A 22,670-nucleotide genomic window follows, 5' to 3' on the forward strand; every position below is an offset into this window, starting at 1 on the left:
TGTCTATCTCATATCGCAAAGCTAACCTGCTAGCGGCTGTGTTCCAAACAGGAAGTGATCATGAGTGTGCTTCCAGTTCTGTCGATTCTGGCTCCAGTTCACTTTCTATTGAAAAACTGTGGCCCCTCTCTCTGTAACTGCTGCTGTCAGACTCGTCATTTTGGTCTTAAAATGTTCATATTAACCTGCTCTACATGATCCTGAGGTTTTTATTTCACTATTGTGTCTGTAAATCAAGATATGAACATTAATAACAAAATCAGGCTCCCAAAACGACCACGCGACGCTGCTGAATCCTACGAGTGTCACGATTAAGAAAATGAAACTGGAGAAGGAAGTGCGTACGTCACAGTGAGCTCTGTCCATCTATTCCAGCGTGGTCTTAAATAATGCAGGGATGAGAGAGAGAGAGGGAGAGAGGGAATGGAGACAGAGAAAGAGACGGAGAAAGGTGGACCCATCTACTCCAGTGTGGTCGCAAATAATGGAGGGATAAGAGAGGGGAGAGAGAGAGGGAATTGAGACAGAAAGACAGAGACAGAGAGTGAGAGATAGACAAAAAGAGGTGGACCCAAGGGTGCTCCCTCCATCTACTTTGGTATGGTCTCAAGTAATGAATTGATAAGAGAGAGAAAAAGGGAATGAGAGAGAGAGAGAGAGAGAGGGAGGGGAGAAAAGTAGGCCTTAGGATTCTCTGACCATCTACCCCAGTGTGGTCTGAAATAATGGAGGGATCAGAGAGAGGGAGAGAGACACAGAGAGAGGGAGACTTAAAGGTGCTCTGAGCTGCAGCTCAGAGATCACACAGAGACAGTACAGTCCATAGTTGAGTCATGCTAACATTATCAGGTCAGTGGAGGTTTTCAGCATGTTTTAGTTCTGCGGCCGGAGCAAGTTTCTAGTTTGTGAATTTTTAGTTTGTAGAAATAGTAAATGTACTTATGAATGGAGCTTTTTTTTTTATATGTCTTGTTACCAAGTCCCAGGGCCTAAACATGAACTCAATGGACTGTGCTCAGTGGCACATGTCACTAGTTTAGTCTTTAGTTACTTACACTAACACAACCTCAAAACTGGGACTAAACCTGGAGTGACACCAGATCTACATCAGGACTAAACCAGGATTAACCCCATGTTTCCTTTGGTCCCTGTTCTCTCTGATAACACCGGTCTCCTCTGTGTTGGGTTTATCTGTCGCTCATTTGGTCTTTCCTCTTGTGTTTCCTCTGTTGCAGGAGTGTTTGAACCCGTGCTGTAACGCCACCACCTGTACTCTTAAAGGGGAGGCCGTGTGCGCCCACGGACAGTGCTGCCACGACTGCCAGGTAAACACTTACCTGATATTACCATTAACATTTTGAGTCTTTTCCATAGACTGTATATATAAATGGACATAGCTAACCTGCTAGCCGCCGCGTTACAAATAGGAAGTGAGCATGGGGCTCCATCAAAATCTGGCACCTCTTTCTGTAACTGCTGCTGTCAGGCTCGTCATTTTAGTCAAGAACATTAATAACAGTCAAATCGGACACTTTATTTCCCTGAGGTCGCTCCTGTCAGCCTTAGCAACAGGTTTGATTGACAGCGTTGCTAAGCGCCCACTCCCTGCTAAACAAGTAGTAAGGGCAGGGGGCGGAAAGAGGTGTTACCTTCAACAGCCTCACTCCGGATTGGCTCTTTGGTTGCTATGATACTCACAGTCAGAATTCCAAATATGGAATTCCGCTCCAGATCACTCACTTAGTCTTAGTCAGTTCTTTATACAGTCTATGGTTAGAATAGAACAATTTCTCTTAGTTTTCTTCTTTTATCGGAAAGAAAGAACAAATATTATACAGACACACTCCTTTCAGCTCAAATATAATATCTTTCCCTTGTTCTCATGCACTATTACATTTCTGCACACGCACGAAACTAGCATTATTACAGTCCATTAAAAGTACAGTTCATCACTACACCATATTCTTTTGTCCCATCCCATTTTGGTTTATTAAAAAAAGAAAAAAGTAAAAATTTTGAACTAAACTATTTTCAAGCACGGGGGAGCTTACAGAAAAAAAAAGCTAATAAAAAAAAACTCTTCACAAGAAATGGAGAAGCAGAATAGAACATTTCTCATCCAAATGGCACTGAAATATAACCTGTAATGTTCATTCCTGGTTTATGTCCATGTTCTTAAGTTGTGGTTTGGCTCGTGTTAATCATCTTCTAAACCGAATCCCTGTTTGATCCTAGTCTAGACAAATCAAAACCATTTAATGTTATTACAGGACAGCTCCGTTATGGAAAATAATCTTCAAATCTACATGACTTTGGTCACTTAAAATCATGGACCATTTATTTAAACTGTCAAACGTTAACCAGGGAAAAAATACAGAGATTTTAGTTCAAAAAGTCATAGATTATTTAATTAAAGCCTCTACCATATTTTTTTCACCATGTATTTGAGTTAAATGTGTCTAGCCCCAGTTCAGATTTACTGTAAGAGGTCAAAACTGTCCTGTCTGCATCTGGCTATAAAGTGTTTTATTGTCCGATAATCAGTGAGTGAGTGATTAGCATGCTAGTTGTTGTTTGCTTTATTCGTCATTTTGGTCTTAAAATATTTGTATTAATCCGCTCTACATGATCCTGGGGTTTTTATTTCACTATTTTGTCTGTAAATCAAGATATGAACATTAATAACAGACAAATCAGGCCCCTTCTTTCCCGAGGTCACTCCCGCTAGCCTTAGCAACAGGTTTGATTGACAGCGTTGCTAAGCACTTTCTCCCTGCTAAACCAGAGGTGCAGACCGGAAGGGGCCTTAACTTCAACAACCTCGCTCCCGATTGGCTCTTTAGTTGCTATGATACTCACGGTCAGAATTCCAAATATGTACTTCCGCTCCAAAGTGTCCGCTATAACTGCTCTAGCCTCGATGAGCTTCATTTGACTTCATTGTGGGTGACGTCACACTCACTTAGTCCACTTCTTCATACAGTCTGTGGTTCTGACAGTAAAAATCAGGTACAGCGCCTTTAATTAGTTTGGTTGTGTTTTTTCCAATCACACTTTTGACTGGCCAGCTTTACATTTTAGCTCAAATTTCGGTCCTTTAAGCCTGGTCTAAATATCTATGTTCACAGCTGAAGCCGGCCGGCACGCCCTGCAGAGAGTCTAGTAACTCCTGTGACCTGCCTGAGTTCTGCACTGGGACGAGCCCCCACTGTCCAGCCAATGTCTACCTCCACGACGGACACGCCTGCCTCCTAGTGGACGGGTACTGCTACAACGGCATCTGCCAAACCCACGAGCAGCAGTGCATCACGCTCTGGGGACAAGGTCAGAGACAGAAAAACGGCTCTACTTATGATGAAAACACACAAACAAAATTAATTTTAAAGATGCATTATGTAATGTTTCTTCCAGTCTTTTCCACAGTGTGGCATTACACATTTCTATCTTGCATCTATTCGTTTGAGGTGTTTTTGTTTGTTTTCTAAATAAATACCTTGAAAAACAGGTACAAAACCATTGTTACTATGAGCGGATTTGCCTCTTCAAAGATCTGACTTATAACTCATCCTGGTGTTTCATGTCATATTGTGGAACATCTCTATGGAGACAAGGAGGTGACGTAACCTTCTTCAGAAAAGTTACGTAGTTTTGCTTTAAAGTTTACCAAGACTTTTAGAGGAGCGAATATGAGACTAGTCTGTAGCTAAACAACAGCAGATTTCTGTGACTTCTTCCTGCCGGTTCAAACCAGAGCCTCCAAAATGGCCGCCAGGAGAACAAATTTATTATATGATGTTGTTCTGCCCATGTCAACCATTATTATTATTTTTATTATTATTATTATTATTATTACACTTGTATAAGGGTGTGCAGCTCTCGTATGACCTTAATGTGTTTGTGACAGGGGCCAAACCAGCTCCAGGCATCTGCTTTGAGAGAGTGAACTCTGCAGGAGACCCCTACGGCAACTGCGGCAAAGACAACAAGGGACTGTTCGCCAAATGTGAGCCACGGTAAGACCAGGAAATCAGAACCAGAGACTGTATGTATAAACGGACATAGCTAACCTGCTAGCCGCCACGTTTCAAACAGGAAGTGAGCGACTCCAACTCACTTTGCATTGAAAACCTGCTGACATCAACTGACATGGAAACATACATAGTGCACTTTTATATTATGTGTATTTATTTATTTGCCCTATTTATTTTGCAAATCATGGTTCAAAACTTGCAGCTGATGTGCATTAATTAGACTTTGAGTGTTCTTCTGCAAAACTGTTCGTCTTAATTCCAACATTTTACCAGAATCAGCTTCAATTTCAAGTTTTCCTCCCAAAATAAACATGGGCTGTGTCTGAATGTCCACACTCTTCCTACAGGGGGCACTATTTAGGGGTCACGCCATTTTTAGTGGTGTCCGAATGCCTAGTTGGTGAAAAAATAGTGCACTCAAAATTTCCTACAATGCACCTTGAAAAGTAGTGGACATCAGTGGTCTTTAGAGCGGACAAAATAGCCCACAATGCATTGCGAGAGTCGTAAACACAACAGTGGACAGAGACAGGTCGTTAACTGGACACAACACGACTAAATGAAACAGATAGAATAAAACATGATTAAATAAACTGCTGCTGTGTAAAGTTAGTAGCGTTTTACTCCATTTTTACCCTTTCTCTTTCAGCCGTTTACATAAAGAACTCTCACTATAATTATTCTCCTGTTTCCTCTGTCCTCAGTGATGCTAAATGTGGTAAGATCCAGTGTCAGGGCGGAGCCAACCGTCCCGTCATCGGCACAAACGCTGTTTCCATAGAGACGAACATCCCCCAGCAGGAGGGGGGTCGGATCCTGTGCAGAGGGACTCATGTGTATCTAGGAGACGACATGCCCGACCCGGGACTGGTGCTGACCGGGACCAAGTGTGGAGACGGGAGGGTGAGGCGTCAGTCCAACAAAACGCTCTGGAAATTCAAACTCATCTTTCACAATACACAAAAGCAGCTCAAAGGCAATCCCTGTTTCAAAAGTACAATAATAAAAAATAAAAATAAAATGTTTTTTTTAGACGATAGAATAGAGTTTTAACACAAAATAGTAGCTTCTTTCATGTTATTCTATAGTTGTGTGCTACTACTATTATTATGAAACTCCAATGCAGTTTGCACAGGCAGGATAATTAACCTGGAACTTAACCAAGAACTAAACTTAGACCAGACCAGGACTAGAACAGGGCTAAATCAAGACCAAACCAGGACAAAACCAGGACAAAACCAGGACCAAAGCAGGACTAAACAAGGACCAAACCAGGCCTAAAAAGGACCAAACCAGGACCAAACCAGGACCAAACCAGGACTAAACAAGGACCAAACCAGGACCAAACCAGGCCTAAAAAGGACCAAACCAGGACCAAACCAGGCCTAAAAAGGACCAAACCAGGACCAAACCAGGACTAAACAAGGACCAAACCAGGACTAAACAAGGACCAAACCAGGACTAGAACAGGGCTAAATCAAGACCAAACCAGGACAAAACCAGGACAAAACCAGGACCAAAGCAGGACTAAACAAGGACCAAACCAGGACCAAACCAGGCCTAAAAAGGACCAAACCAGGACCAAACCAGGCCTAAAAAGGACCAAACCAGGACCAAACCAGGACTAAACAAGGACCAAACCAGGACTAAACAAGGACCAAACCAGGACTAGAACAGGGCTAAATCAAGACCAAACCAGGACCAAACCAGGACCAAACCAAGACCAAAGCAGGACTAAACAAGGACCAAAGCAGGACCAAACCAGGCCTAAAAAGGACCAAACCAGGACCAAACCAGGACTAAACAAGGACCAAACCAGGCCTAAAAAGGACCAAACCAGGACCAAACCAGGACTAAACAAGGACCAAACGAGGACCAAACCAAGACCACACCAGGACCAAACCAGGACCAAACCAAGACCACACCAGGATCAAACCAAGACCAAACCAGGACTAAACCAGGACCAAACCAAGATCTAAAACCAGAACTAAATCAAACCTGGACTTAACCAATCTATGTCCTTTTTTCTTGAGATCAAAATGAAACCTGTTGTCTGCATCTAATTATAAACCGTTTTATTGTCAGATAATCAGGAAGTGCGTGTTAGCCTGCTAGTTGTTGTTAGCATTACCGTCATGGCAGATCACCTCCGCTCTGGTCTCTGAGAGTTTCTGAGAGTCATTGCGAGTGGTGCAAAAACACAAAGTTAAAATGATTAAATATCGTCGACATAAAGTTTTTTGACTAACCAGAACTTTGTCTTGATTAAGAGTAATATTACTTCAATAAAACTTTTACTCAGGTCAGTAGAAGTAAAATTATGATGCTGGAATACCACTTTGGATGCTAGTTATTCAAGTATGTAACTGAGGACTAGGACGCTCTTCTTAAAGGGCCCATATTACACTACTCTGAGCTCTTCTCTCAAACAGAAAACACTCTGTTCCACCTTGTGATGTCATCATGTGGTAACACAGGAAGTGCTCCACTGTGTTTTTAAACTCCACACACCTTCACTAGAATCATTTGGATCATTTCAGCCCTGGAATTACCAATCTCTACAATCTCTGAACTAAAGGTAAAAAAGAGCTGTTAACTTGAAAACTACCACTTCATGACATCACAAGGTGGAACAGAGCATTTTGAGCTTTGGAGACAAAACACAACTCCAGGTGTGTTTTTGAGGCAGTAACAGCATTAGAACATCACTTAAAGCTGCAAGAGTCAGTTTTAATGTAATATTGAACCTTTAAATGTAAATATAGTATCATTTAGGACCATTAAAATCTTCCATACAAACTTGACAATTTCCTTGACATTTGAACCCTGACTTAAGCAGATCTGTGTCTAAGTGGCTCTAAAGTTTAATTTTATGAACCTCGTGTAATTGTCTTCCTTCCTGTTTCCACTTTTAGATAAATAGTTAAAATGCCAAAGATTTATGGGTCTACATCACCTATGCTGCCATTGTAAAATTGCATAAACCAAGTGAGAATAAAATAAACCAGCAGATGCAGAAGATGAATGGAAACTGTGATGAGCGCTGACACGTTTGGAAACATATTTTTGGGTGTATTTTAAAGTTCATTCCAACGAGTTCATTCTCTCACGCTCTGCATCGTTTAGGCGTGTTTTTTAGTCTGCAGAGAATGTTTTTGTGTCAACTTTTATTAGTGTCTCCAACGCTAAAGTTTGCCCTGTTAAAAATCGAATTTACTACTAAACCAGGACTAGAGCAAGAGCATAGACTGTCTATATAAATGGACGTAGCTAACCTGCTAGCCGCCACGATCCAAACAAAAAGTGAGCATGAGCGCGTTTTGGCTCCATCGGCTCTGGCACCAATTCACTTTCTATTGAAAAACTGTGGCCCCTCTCTCTGTAACTGCTGCTGTCAGACTCGTCATTTTTGGTCTTTAAATGTTCGTATTAACCCGCTCTACATGATCCTAGGGTTTTTATTTCACTTTTGTGTCCCTAAATCAAGATATAAACACTGATATCAGACAAATCAAGCGACTACTTACCCCAAGGTCACTCCCGCTAGCATTAGCAACAGGTTTGATTGATAGAGTTGCTAACTGCCTGCTCCCTGCTAAACCAGAAATATGGGCAGGAAGGGGTGTTTACCTTCATCAGCCTTGCTCCGGATTGGCTCTTTGGTTGCTATGATCCTCACAGTTGGAAGTCAAAATATGGAATTGAACTCCAGATTAGCCGCTATAACTGCTAGCATCGATGAGCTTCATTTGACTGGAGCTGAACGCTGTGGGTGACGTCACACTTCTTTATACAGTCTATGAACGGGACCAAACCAAGTCTACACCAGAACTAGAACAAGACTAAACCAGGTCTACACCAGGACTAGAACAAGACCAAACCAAGTCTACACCAGGACTAGAACAAGACTAAACCAGGTCTACACCAGGACTAAACCAAGACAAACGTGACCAGAGCTTAGTTGAAATCATTTTAAAGTTGGACTAAATGCTTTTAGCTACTTAACTGTGTGCATAGGATTTGAGTAGCGTTCCTAGTTCTCTTAGTCAATTTTTGGCAACTCTTGTACAAACTAGGTAAACTACAGATCCAAGTACTATGTAACATCGCACATGACTGCCCTGATTACAGCCAGGTGTTTTTGATTACAATCACCTGGCGGCAGGGGCGGAGTTAGAAGTGTGGATACCTGTTAGACCTTTATATGTCCAGACCCCACCCCTCCTCCTCCCTCACTCTTTTCTTTAGTCCTCCAGGCTCCACCCAGTTTATTTGAAATGAGGTTGTGGGCGGAGTTTAGGTGTTCAGTCTCACTTTAATATCAGATTGGTGCCATAGGTTGATGAATGGAAAAGAGTTCAAAAGTAGATTAATTTCAGTATTTACCTGGTTTGGACGCTTTGTTAAATATTTGAGATTTTAAACATACTTGTGCCATATAATTTATTGTAAAGAAAGTATCGTACTCAAGTAACTTCAGACCTCTGTACATGTATGTAGTCAGACTTTTTATTAATATTTGCATGTTTACTTCTATAAAACACTATTGTCATTTTATCTTTTTGTATCTACTTTTTTCCTTATAGATGTGTCTGAATCGCCAGTGCCAAAACGTGAGTGTGTTTGGCGTTCACCAGTGCGCCTCCAAGTGCAGCGGGCGAGGGGTGAGTCCTACAGATCCATTCTTTTACTTTTAAAGATGCACTACGGAACGTTTCTAGTACAGGGGCTGTTACCCGTTTGAAGGAGATGCCATTTCTTTCCCTGGAATACTGTATATCTATATTGACAAAACACAACTCCAGGTCTGTTTGTGACGAGGAAACAACATCAGAACCGAGATCAGAGAATAGTGTAATAAAAAAAACTAATATTTATGGTTGTATTTGGTCCAGCTGTTGTTGTTTACTTCCCATCAAAAGCCCTTTAACTTTCTCACCATTTACCTCATTTTGGTGCAAACACATCCACCTTCCTGTCCACCTGCTGGGACGCCATCACACTCTCCAGCTATCAATCACCCAGGCCTCCGCGTGGATCGACCAATTAGCTGTAACGCTTTCATTTAAGTCCCGCCTTAAACACCATTCATCACTGTCACTCGCGGTTGTCCTTGTCCTGAAATCCCACTTTAAATCTCCAAAGGCCACATCAGAGGCAGGTCCAGAGCCGACGCACAGAGCTCGAGCCGAAAGATTGGATTTTTCTCTCAAATGTCAAGAGTCGGCTCCATATGTGTGGTCTGTTCTGATGTGAGTTATCCATGGAACAGAGTGGCGTTCTGTGTGGCTTTGATATGATTTACAACGGATTTGAAGCTGTTTCACCAAACTAATGTCACAATCTCCTGACAAATGGGACTTAAAGACATAGTATGGAACTCTTTAACCGAAAAAATAAAAGTATATTGTCTTGTATTTTTGTTTTTATTTACTTAGGCCCTTACCATAGACATCATGGGCGATCTTCCGGCTCCATCGACTTTGGTTCCAATTCACTTTCTATTGAAAAACTGTGGCCCCTCTCTCTGTAACTGCTGCTGTCAGACTCGTCATTTTCATCTTAAAATGTTTGTATTAATCTGCTCCACGTGATCCTGGGGTTTTTATTTCACTATTGTGTCTGTAAATAAAGATATGAACACTCCCGCTAGCGTTAGCAACCAGTTTGATTGACAGCGTTGCTAAGTGCTCTTATTTGGCTTAGAGTTAAAGCCATACTTTTTTATGAAGATAAATATGCTTTATGCAATACTGTGGAACATTATAGCCCAAGGAACAACATTTCCATGGAAACAAGCAGGAGTTACAATAAGAGCCAGATTTGTGGAGATGCGAGCACAATAAGGACACACGATATTCTATATTTTTCAGGGCGATAAACAACCCCAATGAAAAGGCTTTATTTGCTTTTTTATTGTTCTAATGCCGTTATCTCCTCAAAAACATACCTTTAGTTGTGTTTTGTTTCATTCACACGTTTGAGTGACACTTTATTATTAGTCTGTCTATATCTCCAAAGCTCAAAATGCTCTGTTCCACCTTGTGATGTCATGAAGTGGTAGTTTTCAAGTTAACAGCTCCTTTTTTACCTTTAGTTCAGTAGAAATTGGGAATTCCAGGTCTGAAATCATCCAAATGATTCTAGTGAAGGTGTGTGGAGTTTAAAAACACAGTGAAGCACTTTCTGTATTACCACATGATGACATCACAAGGTGGAACAGAGTGTTTTCAGTTTGAGAGAAGAACTCGTTTGTGAAAGTCTAGAAATTGGACTCTAATAGCTTTAATCCATGTTCTAATGCTGTTTCCTCCTCAAAAACAGACCTTACTCTGTCAACATCTCCAATCACACAGTTGACACGCCATCTGAGAAAGTTCCATCCGGTCCCTTTAAATTGTAGTTTTGATTAGTTCGAGCATATGTGCAGACTAAACATATTGTCAACAGTTGCCAGTGAAACAGAACCGCTCGGCTTCATAAACTCTACATTCACGCTTCACATAACCCAGTTCCTAAAAGCATTTCTCAAACACTCCCAACAATCAGATCAAGATGTAGCATTAGCAAACCTCCCTCACCTGTTCCCTATTACACTACTGGAAACTCCACTTTTATTCTTCCTTCTCTGCAAGATATAAAAAACAAAACCCTTTAAAATGTCTCCAAGCAACAAAAGAAATAAAACTTGTGTAGTTCTTAGTAATTCAAACAAAGCCGTGTGCCCATGTGGAGCTGGTCTTGGGTGCGTGGCGTCCTGAAGTGTAGCATCTGGCAGCGGCTGGGTCTGTTGACTTAATGTGGGAGGAAATTAGCTTAGCAATTATGCGATCAGTTGTTTTTGTATGCGTTTATTAAGCTAAGTGCGTGCTCGTTCGTTAGCCTAGCTTCTACTTCTGCTGTGTTTGCCAGGCTGGAGTGATTATGAGTGGATTATGGGCTATTGGTCAAACAAGGAAAAGTATTTTGAGTGTTTCTGTTTATTTGAGCTGACGAGAGCGATTTTTAGGGGGGCTGTTTTGGCTTGAGTTCTGGTGTTTTGCTTGTAATTACATATCTAAAAGTGATCTGTGTTAATACCGATTATAGCCATGGGATTTATTTTATAAGTCAGTGTCATAACGTCTGGGGGATCAAAGATTCAAACATGGGGTAAAAGTTTGACAGAGTTGGGTCGGAGGCTGAGGTGTTCGTACCGGTTGTGGAGAGCTGGGTCGGAGGCGGAGGTGCAGGGCATTTTCAAGGAGCGGGATCTGGCGAAAAACGGGAAAAACTAGCTGAGTACTGAGAACATAGTCACAAAAACTAGACTGAGCCGAGCGAAAATGTACCACGGAGGATACACGGACGATCTGGCGGAGTTTGTAGGGTCCTCAGTCCCTTTGTGCTCCGAGGGGCAGGTGCTTGATTGTTCATGGGCTGCAGGTGTGTAGTGGGTGGTGCCAGAGCCTCCGCCCAGCTCCAGACAACGACGCAGAAGGGAGGGGGAAAGACAGCACGGAAACAAAAGGACAAACTGGGATCTTGACAAGTCAGTATCGCGCCAATAGATTCAACATGTAATAAAAACATAGAAATACTAGAACAATAAGGCTAAAGACATGGAACCACTCGCCCATTCATACCCCGGCGTACGCAGACACTGGGGGCGAGGTGGGTTAAGTGTCTTGCCCAAGGAAACAACAACAGCATTCGTGTGGGAGCTAGAATCGCACCGCCAACCTGTGTGTCATTGGATCTGATCGCTCAACCAATGATGAGCGGGATTCAAACTGATAACCTTCACATCAGTGGACAAATGCTCTACCAACTGAGCCACCGTCGCTCATAATAATTGAGTTTACATAATAATCATAAGTTCTATTGTGTTTTAGATTCATATATGTTTGTTTGTTTGTTTACTCTTATATAACCTTGCTTCATTTTGGGAATTTTAAAATGTCAAAATGGTCAAATATCAGCGAGTCCTAACAGCCTTATACATCATATCCTTATTAAATCCTTATTTACAGTGTTTAAAGTGTTAAAGTTTCCATCTGGGTTTTATTTCATTATAGTTGGAGAGATAATAATGAATGTTCTGTTTTAGGTTTGCAACAATAACAAGAACTGCCACTGTGAGGCGCACTGGGCCCCTCCCTTCTGTGATAAGACGGGGTTTGGAGGCAGTGTGGACAGTGGGCCCATCAGATTAGCAGGTAACTCAATATTTATACTACTGCTACCATTACTGCTTCTACTGTAAGCGGTATGCAGGCTGAGAAACTGTGTATTTTCAACTTTGAGCTGTGGTATTCTGCTATTTGAAGGTCCGATATTATACGAAACTGACTCTTGTAGCTTTAAGTCATGTTCTAATGCTGTTACCTCCTCAAAAACACACCTGGAGTTGTGTTTTGTTTCACTCACATGTTTAAGTAACTCTTTATTATTAGTCTGTCTACATCTCCAAAGCTCAAAATGCTCTGTTCTACCTTGTGATGTCATGAAGTGGTAGTTTTCAAGTGAACAGCTCCTTTTACCTTTAGTTCAGTAGAGATTTGCAATTCCAGGGCTGAAATCATCCAAATGATTCTAGTGAAGGTGTGTGGAGTTTAAAAACACACTGTAGTACTTCCTGTATTACCACATGATGACATCACAAGGTGGAACAGAGTGTTTTCAGTTTGAGAGAAGAACCCAGCCTGAATATGCAGGGTTTGTGTTAAACATGTGTGAATGAAACAAAACACAACTCCAGGTCTGTTTGTGATGAGGAAACAACATTAACACAGATCAGAGAATAGTGTAACATGGGCCCTTTAAGACCCTGGGGCCCGGGACAACCGACCCCTTTGTCTCCCCCTGTTGACGGCCCTGATAATATTTCAAAAAGCCAAATATATTTTACTGCCATCAAAATTGAATCATTTTCCCTTCTTGTCATCGATACTGTCTGTAGAAGATGGGACCAAGAAGAAAACAACAATGGGCAGTTTTTCAAAATGGACGTATCTGTGTTTGCTCGTGAACGCTTCCAGGATAAAAAAGTGAAGAGAGAGAAACCTGAGCCTCTCTCGTTGTGTTCTATAATATTTTTGTTCCTGATCGTGTCCCGTCTCTCTCTCTCTCGTTGTGTTCAGGACATGGCAGTCTATTGGCGGGCGTCCTGATCACCCTCCTCTCCGTCCTGGGCGCTGTTCTGGTTTTCTGCCTGAAGAGGAGGTCTCTGTTGGGGCTGATGTTCACCAAGAACAAGGGTCCTCTGGAGAAGCTCAGGTGCGTTAAAAAAAAACAAAAAAATTAAACAAAAAAAATCTACCTATAAATCTCGAAAAAATAATCAATACAGCATAACTAGTTCATTTTACTACAGATTTTTTTTTTTTATTGTTTTAATGTTTATCCTTATTGGCACATTATGTAAATATTATATTCCATGGAAATGTTATTGCTTTACCTAGAATGTTCCGCAGTATGGCATTAAAACAGTTTCTTTTGCATTTAATCGCTTATACTTTTTTATTTTATTTTTTTTGACAAACGGAAGAAACCTCTCCACAGATCTGACCTGACCACCCTTGTTGGCATCACCTGCTTGACACACGTTTAATGCCATATTGTGTAACATTCCAGGCAAATCAATCAAATACCTATGGAAACAATAGACCACCACAACCGCTAGAAAAGTTACACAATCTAACTTTAGCCAACCCAGCAGTAGTTTTAGACCTTTTGAAATAAGCGATTGGTTTGGCCTTCTGCAACTGTTGTAGTCAAGGACACAATGGCAGCATTCATCATCTGTGGGACCTGGATCTGACAAGAGCGGGATTTGAACCCCCAACCTTCAGATCAGTGGATAAACACTAAACTCTAAATCTGTTCTTCTTCTACAGGATAAAATTTGACAAAACATAAATAACTAGAATATTAATTATGAGCAAAACAATGTGACAGTTACTCTTATAGACTGTATGTATAAATGGATGTAGCTAACCTGCTAGCTGTCATGTTCCAAATAGACAGTGATCATGGTTGCACTTCCGGCTCTATCGACTCTGTCTCCAATTTACTTTCTATTGAAAAACTGTGGTCCCTCTCTCTGTAACTGCTGCTGTCAGACTCTTCATTTTGGTCTTAAAATGTTCGTATTAACCCGCTCTACATGATCCTGGGTTTTTATTTCACTACATTAATAAGAAAACTAATCAGGCACCTTCTTTCCTCGAGGTCGCTCCCACTAGCGTTAGCAACAGGTTTGGTTGACAGGGTCCACACTGCTGGTTTAGCACAAAGCGGGCATTACCTTCAACAGCCTCACTCCGGATTGGCTCTTTGGTTGCTATGATATTCGCGGTCGGAATTCCAAATATAAAACACGTCTCCAGATTGGCCCTTATAACTTCTAGCCTCGATGAGCTTCATTTGACTGGAGCCGAACGCTGTGGGTGACGACACACTCACTTTCTCCTCTTCTTTATACAGTCTATGGTTACTGTCTCTTTCGTGTCTAAATGAATCCCGGTGACAGCTGCTGAGTGGGTGCGTTTGATTCGCTCACAGGCGCAGCTCATTCTCACTGTACTCTGTGTCATTTAGCCATTAGCATATGCATTACAGGCTAAGTGCCATAATGAATGAATATAATTAGGATTTTTTTTCCCTCTAAACGCAATCAATCATGTACCTTCATTTTTAATTTTTTTTCTTAGCAGAGAAATATAAAATCTATAAATGTATTCTATAGAGGAGCCAGCAAAAACAGAAATTAAAATGTCCTCCATAGCTCATATAGAGACGGTGTTATTACTACTAATGCATGGACTTAAAGATGCACTGTGTTACATTTCTGGTGCATGGTCCACTACCTGCTTGTCTCCATGGTGATGTTCTTTCGTTGTCTAGAACTGTACAGTAATAAACTGATTTATCTTGCATTTATCCAGTTAGAGGAGTTTGTTGCAATGAATAAAATACCTTGAAAAATAACCACACTTACAGGCTCGCCTCTCCACAGATCAGACATGTAAATTGAGCTGTGGCACTAGCTGTTTGTCTCCATGACGGTTTGATAGTAATCCTGTAGAATATTACTGCCAAAGAAGTAGCATCTCCATGGAGACGAGTGACAGGACTAAACCAGGACTGAACAAGGACTAAACCAGGACAAAACCAGGACTGAACCAGGACTAAACCAGGACTGAACCAGGACTGAACCAGGACTAAACCAGGACAAAACCAGGACTAAACCAGGACTGAACCAGGACTAAACCAGGACTGAACCAGAACTGAACCAGGACTAAACCAGGACTGAACCAGGACTGAACCAGGACTAAACCAGAACAAAACCAGGACTGAACCCGGACTAAACCAGGACTGAACCAGGACTAAACCAGGTCTGAACCAGAACTGAACCAGAACTGAACCAGGTCTAAACCAGGAATAAAACCAGGACTAAACCAGGACTAAACCAGGACTAAACCAGGACTAAACCAGGGCTAAACCAGGTCTAAAGCAGGAATAAGCCAGGATTAAAACCAGGTCTGAACCAGGACTAAACAGTTGCAGAGTGGGCGTTGTTTGCAGTGTGGTGATGACAGTTGAGTGGGATTAGTTGCTCATAGTAATTGTCATAGTTTATATTGTAATAACACGTCAAAGATAAAATTGATAAATGTTTGATTTTGTTTCATTCTCCAGGTCAGTGAGCACTGGTTTGACTGGACCATCTTCAAACCCTCCTCCTCCTGTGACCACTGCGTCTCCTTCTCGACCTGCTCCTCCTCAGCCCCAAACCGCCGCCATCTTTAAGGTAAATCTGCTTCTCATCATGAAAACAAAAAAAATATAACTGTTTTACTGAAGGATGCTTAGAGACAGATCGTTGCTATTAAGTTTAATCATAATTATATCAAATACCATTGGTGAAGACGTCAAAATATTGCAGTTTTGCTAAGACTATTTGACTTATTTCATAGGTTTTTGGAGTGATTCATGTTTGAGTAATCTTTAATCTCTTATTTTCAAGACGCCATTTTGTCGATCTACCCCCGTTTTCACCTCCACCTGTACACGCCCACTGTGACTTACACACTTCCTTCTCCAGTTTTATTTTCTTAATCGGTGATACTCGTAGGATTCGGCAGCGTCGCGTAGTCATTTTGGTACAAATTGTAAAAATGTGCTGCTCGCTAGTGTGATGTACAGCTATCCATAGGGGGCGCTAACAGCATGCGGCGCTTTGTTGTGATGATGTTTACGGCGATATCAGCTCCCACTGGACACCGCAGTTTTCTAATGCAGAATTCAGTGGATTTGTTTCTTTTATTAAGTCGTTTTAGATGAATATTGTGATTTAAAATGTGTGTTCCTTCGTTTATTGCGGGGGTTACGTTTTAAAAATAACCCACAATAGGCGAAATCCGTGAAGTAGTTAGCTTTATTTTTACAATTATTATATATGTTTTGCACACTTTATACACTTTTCTCACACAGGCATTAACATTTTCTCACACTTCTCTCTTGTTTAAACTCTCTCAAAGTTCAAACCTTTCATATATTATGTCCCTCTTCCTCAATGATCGCTTTAAATTTGTCGTTCACGTATGTCTCTGCTCCAGCGGTATCCACAGAGGCGCCTCTCTGTGCAAAGAAACACTTTTAAGTCCAAAGCATTTCTGAAATTTGTCGGTGCAGAACGTTTCATCGACATTGTGGGTTTTGTCGGGGAGAAAACTTGCAAACACACAGCACTTCAGAGTCACACTGCAATCCAACGTTTATGTAAATTTGTCTGAACACATTCTGTACTGTACAGGAGACACAGCACAGAGGAGACTGATGGACAATGGTCTACAGTCCCTCAGCCAATCAGGACGCAGAACACAATGCACGCTCATACACTGTAAAATTGTAGACAAAAAAAAATCCGCAAAACACAGAGACCGCGAAAGGTGATCCACTGGTGTTACAGATTAGAACTATATAGAGACACACAAATAGTCGATTAAAGATTACTCAAACATGAATCACTCCAAATACAACTCCAGTGGCTCAATGAGAAGAAACGACTAGAACATGGTTAAAGATCTGAAAAGTCCAGTTTGCAGAATAGGTCTGATTTAAATTAATAGAAAGCTGGAATTACAACTATTCACTTGTACAGTCCAGGGCATTACATAACCTGTTCTGAAGGCATATGGGACTGGGAGTGGCTCTTGGACACACCTAAAGCCTTGTACATCAGCTCCAGTTCTCTCTGCAGAATTCAGATATTACTTTCACAAATGTCAACCCTCTCAAATCCAATTAAAACCTCCCAGTGGGTCTGATAGAGTCCGCTGTGAACAATGGGTGGTCCTCAGTCCTGTAAGCTTTTTATCATTAACGATAGAGTGTTAGAAGCAAAATGGATTTATCTAGAATATATTAAAGTTCCCATACTACACTATTCTCTGATTTCTGTTCTAATGTTGTTTCCTCATCACAAACAGACCTGGAGTTCTGTTTTGTTTCAATTGCACATGTTTAACACACAAACCCTGCACATTTAGGCTGAGTTCTTCTCTCAAACTGAAAACACTCTATTCCACCTTGTGATGTCATCATGTGGTAATACCGGAAGTGCTTCACTGTGCAAAAAATATGTAGTTTGAATTTTCCCAGGATTGTAGTATCATAGTTATAAATCCTACACAGGTCCATAAATCCATAAATCAATTTCTAAACTGTCAAATTGCATTAATTACAGCTGTGCGTGAACATTAACAATAAACATTATATCAGGGCATGTTTCTTATTAGCTCAGATTAGTGTTTTTCTCCATGGTTATTCATTCTGCTGTTAGTAGATGGAGCCCTGCACAAGATTCCAGTATCGTGATCCAAGCTGGAAAATGAGTTCTGAGTTCTTTCCTCAATCAGAAAACACTCTGTTCCACCTTGTGATGTCATCGTGTGGTAATACAGGAAGAGCTCCACTGTGTTTTTAAACTCCATTCAAAGTCACTAGAATCATTTGGATCATTTCAGCCCTTGAATTGGCAATCTCTACTGAACTAAAGGTAAAAGCAGCTGGTAACTTAAAACACTACCACGTCATGACATCACAAGGTGGAACAGAGCATTTTGAGCTTTGGAGATGTAGACAGACTAATAATAAAGTGTTACTCAAACATGTCTGAATGAAACAAAACACAACTTCAGGTATGTTTTTGAGGAAATAACAGCATTAGAATATGGCTTAAAGCTCACTGATCTCTATTCTGTGTAATATTGGACGTTTATTGGCCAATTCCTCTATAAACTGGTTCTTATCACAAGTATAAGGCTAAAATCTGTTCCTTTCCCGGCTTGACGTGCTTTGTAATGGGAGGTGACCCATGATGGATTGGTCCAATGAGAAACTGTGTCTTAGTTGACATTTTGTGCTTGCAAGGTGGCACGACGCGGATCAGGCAGGCTGGCGCAAGCTAGCAGCGCTTTCCAGTTAGCGGCATGTGTTTTGGATTTGTGAGGAGAGGAGGGTTGATGAAAGGGAAGTGCAGGTGAGGTCATTGTGCAGCCGTGGGGTGCTGTGTTGGAGTTTGAGAGAATATAAAGTTGTAATGGAGGATTGCACATCTGGCAGAGGCTGTAATGGCTAGCAGACTTTTGGCACAACATGTAGAGCTTTGACTCTTCCTGTTACATATAGGCTTTGTGTGGGTACTGTAAAAACACTAATAAAGGTGAAAAATGGAGCTGAAAGGTTAGCACTCTCATCTCACAACAAAAAACAAAAAGGTCCCAGGTGTGATTCACAGCCATGTTGAGTTTGCATGCTCTTCCTGTGTCTGAATGGGTTAAAATTAAGTCAGTGTTGTTTTTATTAAAGGCCATGTATTTAAGCTAAATGTGCCTTGCCTCAGTTCAAATATGTAGTACAAGCAGCTTTAGAGGTTAAAATAAGTCTGCTGCGTGCTGTCTGCCTCTAATTATAAGCGTTTTACTGTCTAATTATCAGGAAATGCGTGTTAGCACCCTAGTTGTTAGCTTTATTGTCACGGCAAAACTCCATTGGTCTGTTAGAGTTGTGAAAAGTGCTTATAAACTCATCGTGGTGAGTATATAGGATGTTCAGAATGCCTAAGGTAAGTGAAGAATAACTTGTAAACCACTGTAAACTTCAGATTTCAGGACATTTTGACTTGCCATCAAAGAAAATTTGTCAAAAGATCATCTCATATTCCAGATAAAATAAGAATGAAATATCTTGTTTGACTTAAATAAGATGAAATGTGAAGGTGAAAAATCCTTATTCAAGTGATTTGATTAGATTAGATTAGTTTTTCTAGTGTTCCGGGTGCTCCAATTTGTCCCATTTAAAACATGCAAATTAGGCTAATTCTCCAGCTAGACGCAGATTTTGGCCCATGTGGCTTTGAAGGATGGGTCAAATGCACACGGCACATTATTAAATCTAATGTGTATGATATGAGACTGAGTTTGAGAAGCTAAACTAGTTCATTGGTGTAACTTTTAACAATTAAACTTACTTTTCTGAACTGTAAAGTATTCAACATGAGTTTACCATAGTCTGTATAAAGAAGTGGACTAAGCAGGGCGCTAGCTAGTGGAAGAAGTTGCCTGATTTGTCTGTTATTAATGTTCATATCTTGATTTACAGACACAATAGTGAAATAAAATCCCGAGGATCATGTAGAGCGGGTTAATAAGAACATTTTAAGACTAAAATGACAAGTCTGTCAGCAGCAGTTACAGAGAGAGGGGCCACAGTTTTTCAATAGAAAGTGAATTGGAGCCAGAGTCAATTGAGACAGAAACACGCACATGCTCACTTACTATTTGGAACGTGGAGGCTAGCAGGTTAGCTATGTCCATTTATATGTACAGTCAATGGTATATGCCAACGTTGAAACTAATATTTGCTTATGTATAGGTACACAAAGCTCTACAGAAATATGCAAAACAAAGTTACACTGAAGCATAAAACTTTCATTCATAATTTAATATCCCATTTTTCTACAAAAGGATTAGGCAGTGCATTCAAATCATGCGTTCCTTAGAAAGTGTGTTACCGGGAGCAAGTCTGAGTTATTATAGCTGGAGAAGAAAGACACAGAAAACTTTCCCAAAATGAAAAGTTAAATTGGTTCATTTTGTTTCAGAAAATTGAATGAGGGGCCGACAGCATAAACAAACCCTATCTGTTTTGTTTTGTAATGAACACGTTTTGCCCTCAGACACCAGCATTTACAATACACTGTGTGGGGTCCGGGCCTGTCCAGTCTGATTGAGAGCAGACAGCAGCAGAACCTCTCTTTCATTTTAAAGGTCACCCAAAGGTGCAGGGAGTGTTTGATTTATTCACCTATGAAGCCCGCCAGAGCAGAACAGCAGAGGAGACGTGTTACTGATACACCGCAGACAGACACAGATTTGGGTCTTCATTCACGGGTTTAGTCTCCCATGTGACTGGTCCAAATATAGCTCGGTTTCAGATGACATCACAGCATCCTATAGGCCAATAATATTTAACACAGATAGGGGGCGTACCGATTGATATCACAAAAAAATGCTCATTTTTGTTATAATATAGAGAGTTAGAGAGGTCCAGGGTTTACTCACTAAAAGAATTAGATTGATTAGGTTTAACATTGGTTAAAATATTCATTATAATATTGTTCCCTTTAATAAAAAAAAAAATATATATATATATATATATATATATATATATATATATATATATATATATATATATATATATATATATATATAAAGTTGTATTAAGCTCAATTATTAAAACAACTTCAGCTCTCCAAACTGCTTCACATAAAAGTCAACAAACAAAAACTATGTTAAAGACTTTATTCATGCTGATTTGATGAATCTTGTGTAAAAAAATATGTAGTTTGAATTTTCCCAGGATTGTTGCGTCATAGTTAGAAACCCTACACAGGTTTTAAATCCATAAATCACCAGACAATTTCTAAACTGTCAAATTGCATTCATTATAACTGCGTTTGAACATTAACAATAACATTATATCGAGGCATGTTCCTTATTAGCTAAGATTAGTGTTTTCCCCCATTGTAATTCCCGCTGCTGTCGGTAGATGGAGCCCTACACCAGATTTCACTATGGGGATCCAAGCTGGAAAATGAGTTCTGAGCTCTTCTCTCAAACAGAAAACACTCTGTTCCACCTTGTGATGTCATCATGTAATACAGGAAGTGCTCCACTGTGTTTTTAAACTCCATATAACTTCACTAGAATGTTGTTTTTGAGGAGGTAACAGCTTTATAACGTGACTTAAAGCTACAAGAGTCAGTTTTGTGTAATATAGGACCTTCAAGTTAGTCTGGAGTTTAGTCTTAAAGAGGATACGACAGGTTAGACAACTTAATTCACTAAAATAATTACAAGATTTAGCTTAAAATCATTATGTCAAACTCCATATATTTTCCCTCTTCTCTTTCAGCCTGAACCCTTGGCCTCTCCTGCCTCATATCCGTCCCACAGTCTTCGGCGACTCCCCCAGTGTCCCCCGGTGCACCTGGGCCGTGCTCCTGTCCCCCTGTCACTGACCCTGTCCCTGTCTCCCGCCCCTGCCCAGCCCAGACCGCCCCTCCCCCCTCCGCACAGAGCCCCGCCCCCTCACCTCCTCGGCCCGCACAGAGGGGTGGGAGTGAGGAGTGGGCCCCGTCATGGCTCCTACAGGATGGTCATGGTGAGTGAATCTAACGCAGCCATTTTTATTTGACAGTGTAACACCTTATAATAACTTTAACTTAATTAACATGAACAGAGACTTAATTCATAACGAACATATGGTTTATTAAGAATGACTCAGGCTTAGCAACTTAATTAAGACGTTAGGCAAGTTTATTTGTACAGCACAGTTTATACTCAAAGTAATTCAATGTGTTTTACAGAATTAAGACAGAAATTACAGAAATAAAGACACTAAAAACATAATACAACAAATCAAAACATAAATAGCCATCATAAAATGAACATTACAAGAGAAAAGTGCAGAATAAAACCCTTTCAGTCACATGCACAGATAAACAGAACAGTTTGGAACCTGGATTTAAACATTGTCAAAGTAGAGGCCTGTGTCACATCTTCAGGAAGATTGTTCCAGGTTTTAGCTGCAGAAAAATGAAACACTGATTCCCCATGTTTAGTCCTGGTTTAGTCCTGGTTTAGTCCTGGTTGAGTCCTGGTTCACACTTGGTTGAGCCCATGTCTAGGCACCAGTAGGAGGCCGGGACTAAACCAGGACTAAACCAGGACTAAACCAGGACTAAACCAGGACTAAACTAGGACCACAGCACGAGGCGGGTCCCTGAAGTCCTCAGAGTGTGAGATGGTTCATGTGGCTCTAACATGTGGGAGATGTTCTTTGGTGCTGGTCCATGGAGAGACTTGTTCACACAGAGCTGCTTTAAAGTCTATTCTCTGAGCCACAGGAGCCAGAGACCTGAGCCACAGGACACATGAGTGAAGTACTTCCTGGTTCTAGTCAGGACCTGAGCAGCAGTGTTCTGGATGTTCTGCAGCTGTCAGTGAGCAGGCTGTTACAGTCGTCTAACCTACTGGAGACAAATGCATGGATAAGTCTCTCCAAGTCTGGTTTTGACAGTAAACCTTT

The 22,670-nt window shown here is 40.9% G+C and overlaps 1 protein-coding gene across 1 annotated transcript in view; it reads left to right on the forward strand.

Annotated features, from left to right (window-relative positions):
• LOC117386889 (disintegrin and metalloproteinase domain-containing protein 12-like) overlaps nucleotides 1–22,670 on the forward strand; it is a 160,547-nt gene that overhangs the window by 130,752 nt on the left and 7,125 nt on the right. The window contains exons 13-21 of the mRNA XM_055229843.1: nucleotides 1,236–1,325; nucleotides 3,129–3,324; nucleotides 3,905–4,013; nucleotides 4,736–4,934; nucleotides 8,618–8,695; nucleotides 12,121–12,229; nucleotides 13,154–13,289; nucleotides 15,714–15,825; nucleotides 21,495–21,743. Coding sequence (XP_055085818.1) covers nucleotides 1,236–1,325; nucleotides 3,129–3,324; nucleotides 3,905–4,013; nucleotides 4,736–4,934; nucleotides 8,618–8,695; nucleotides 12,121–12,229; nucleotides 13,154–13,289; nucleotides 15,714–15,825; nucleotides 21,495–21,743 — 1,278 coding nt within the window. The remainder of the gene's footprint in view (nucleotides 1–1,235; nucleotides 1,326–3,128; nucleotides 3,325–3,904; nucleotides 4,014–4,735; nucleotides 4,935–8,617; nucleotides 8,696–12,120; nucleotides 12,230–13,153; nucleotides 13,290–15,713; nucleotides 15,826–21,494; nucleotides 21,744–22,670) is intronic.

The sequence above is a fragment of the Periophthalmus magnuspinnatus genome, chromosome 19 (assembly GCF_009829125.3).
Source record: "Periophthalmus magnuspinnatus isolate fPerMag1 chromosome 19, fPerMag1.2.pri, whole genome shotgun sequence".
Taxonomy (NCBI): Eukaryota; Metazoa; Chordata; class Actinopteri; order Gobiiformes; family Gobiidae; genus Periophthalmus; species Periophthalmus magnuspinnatus.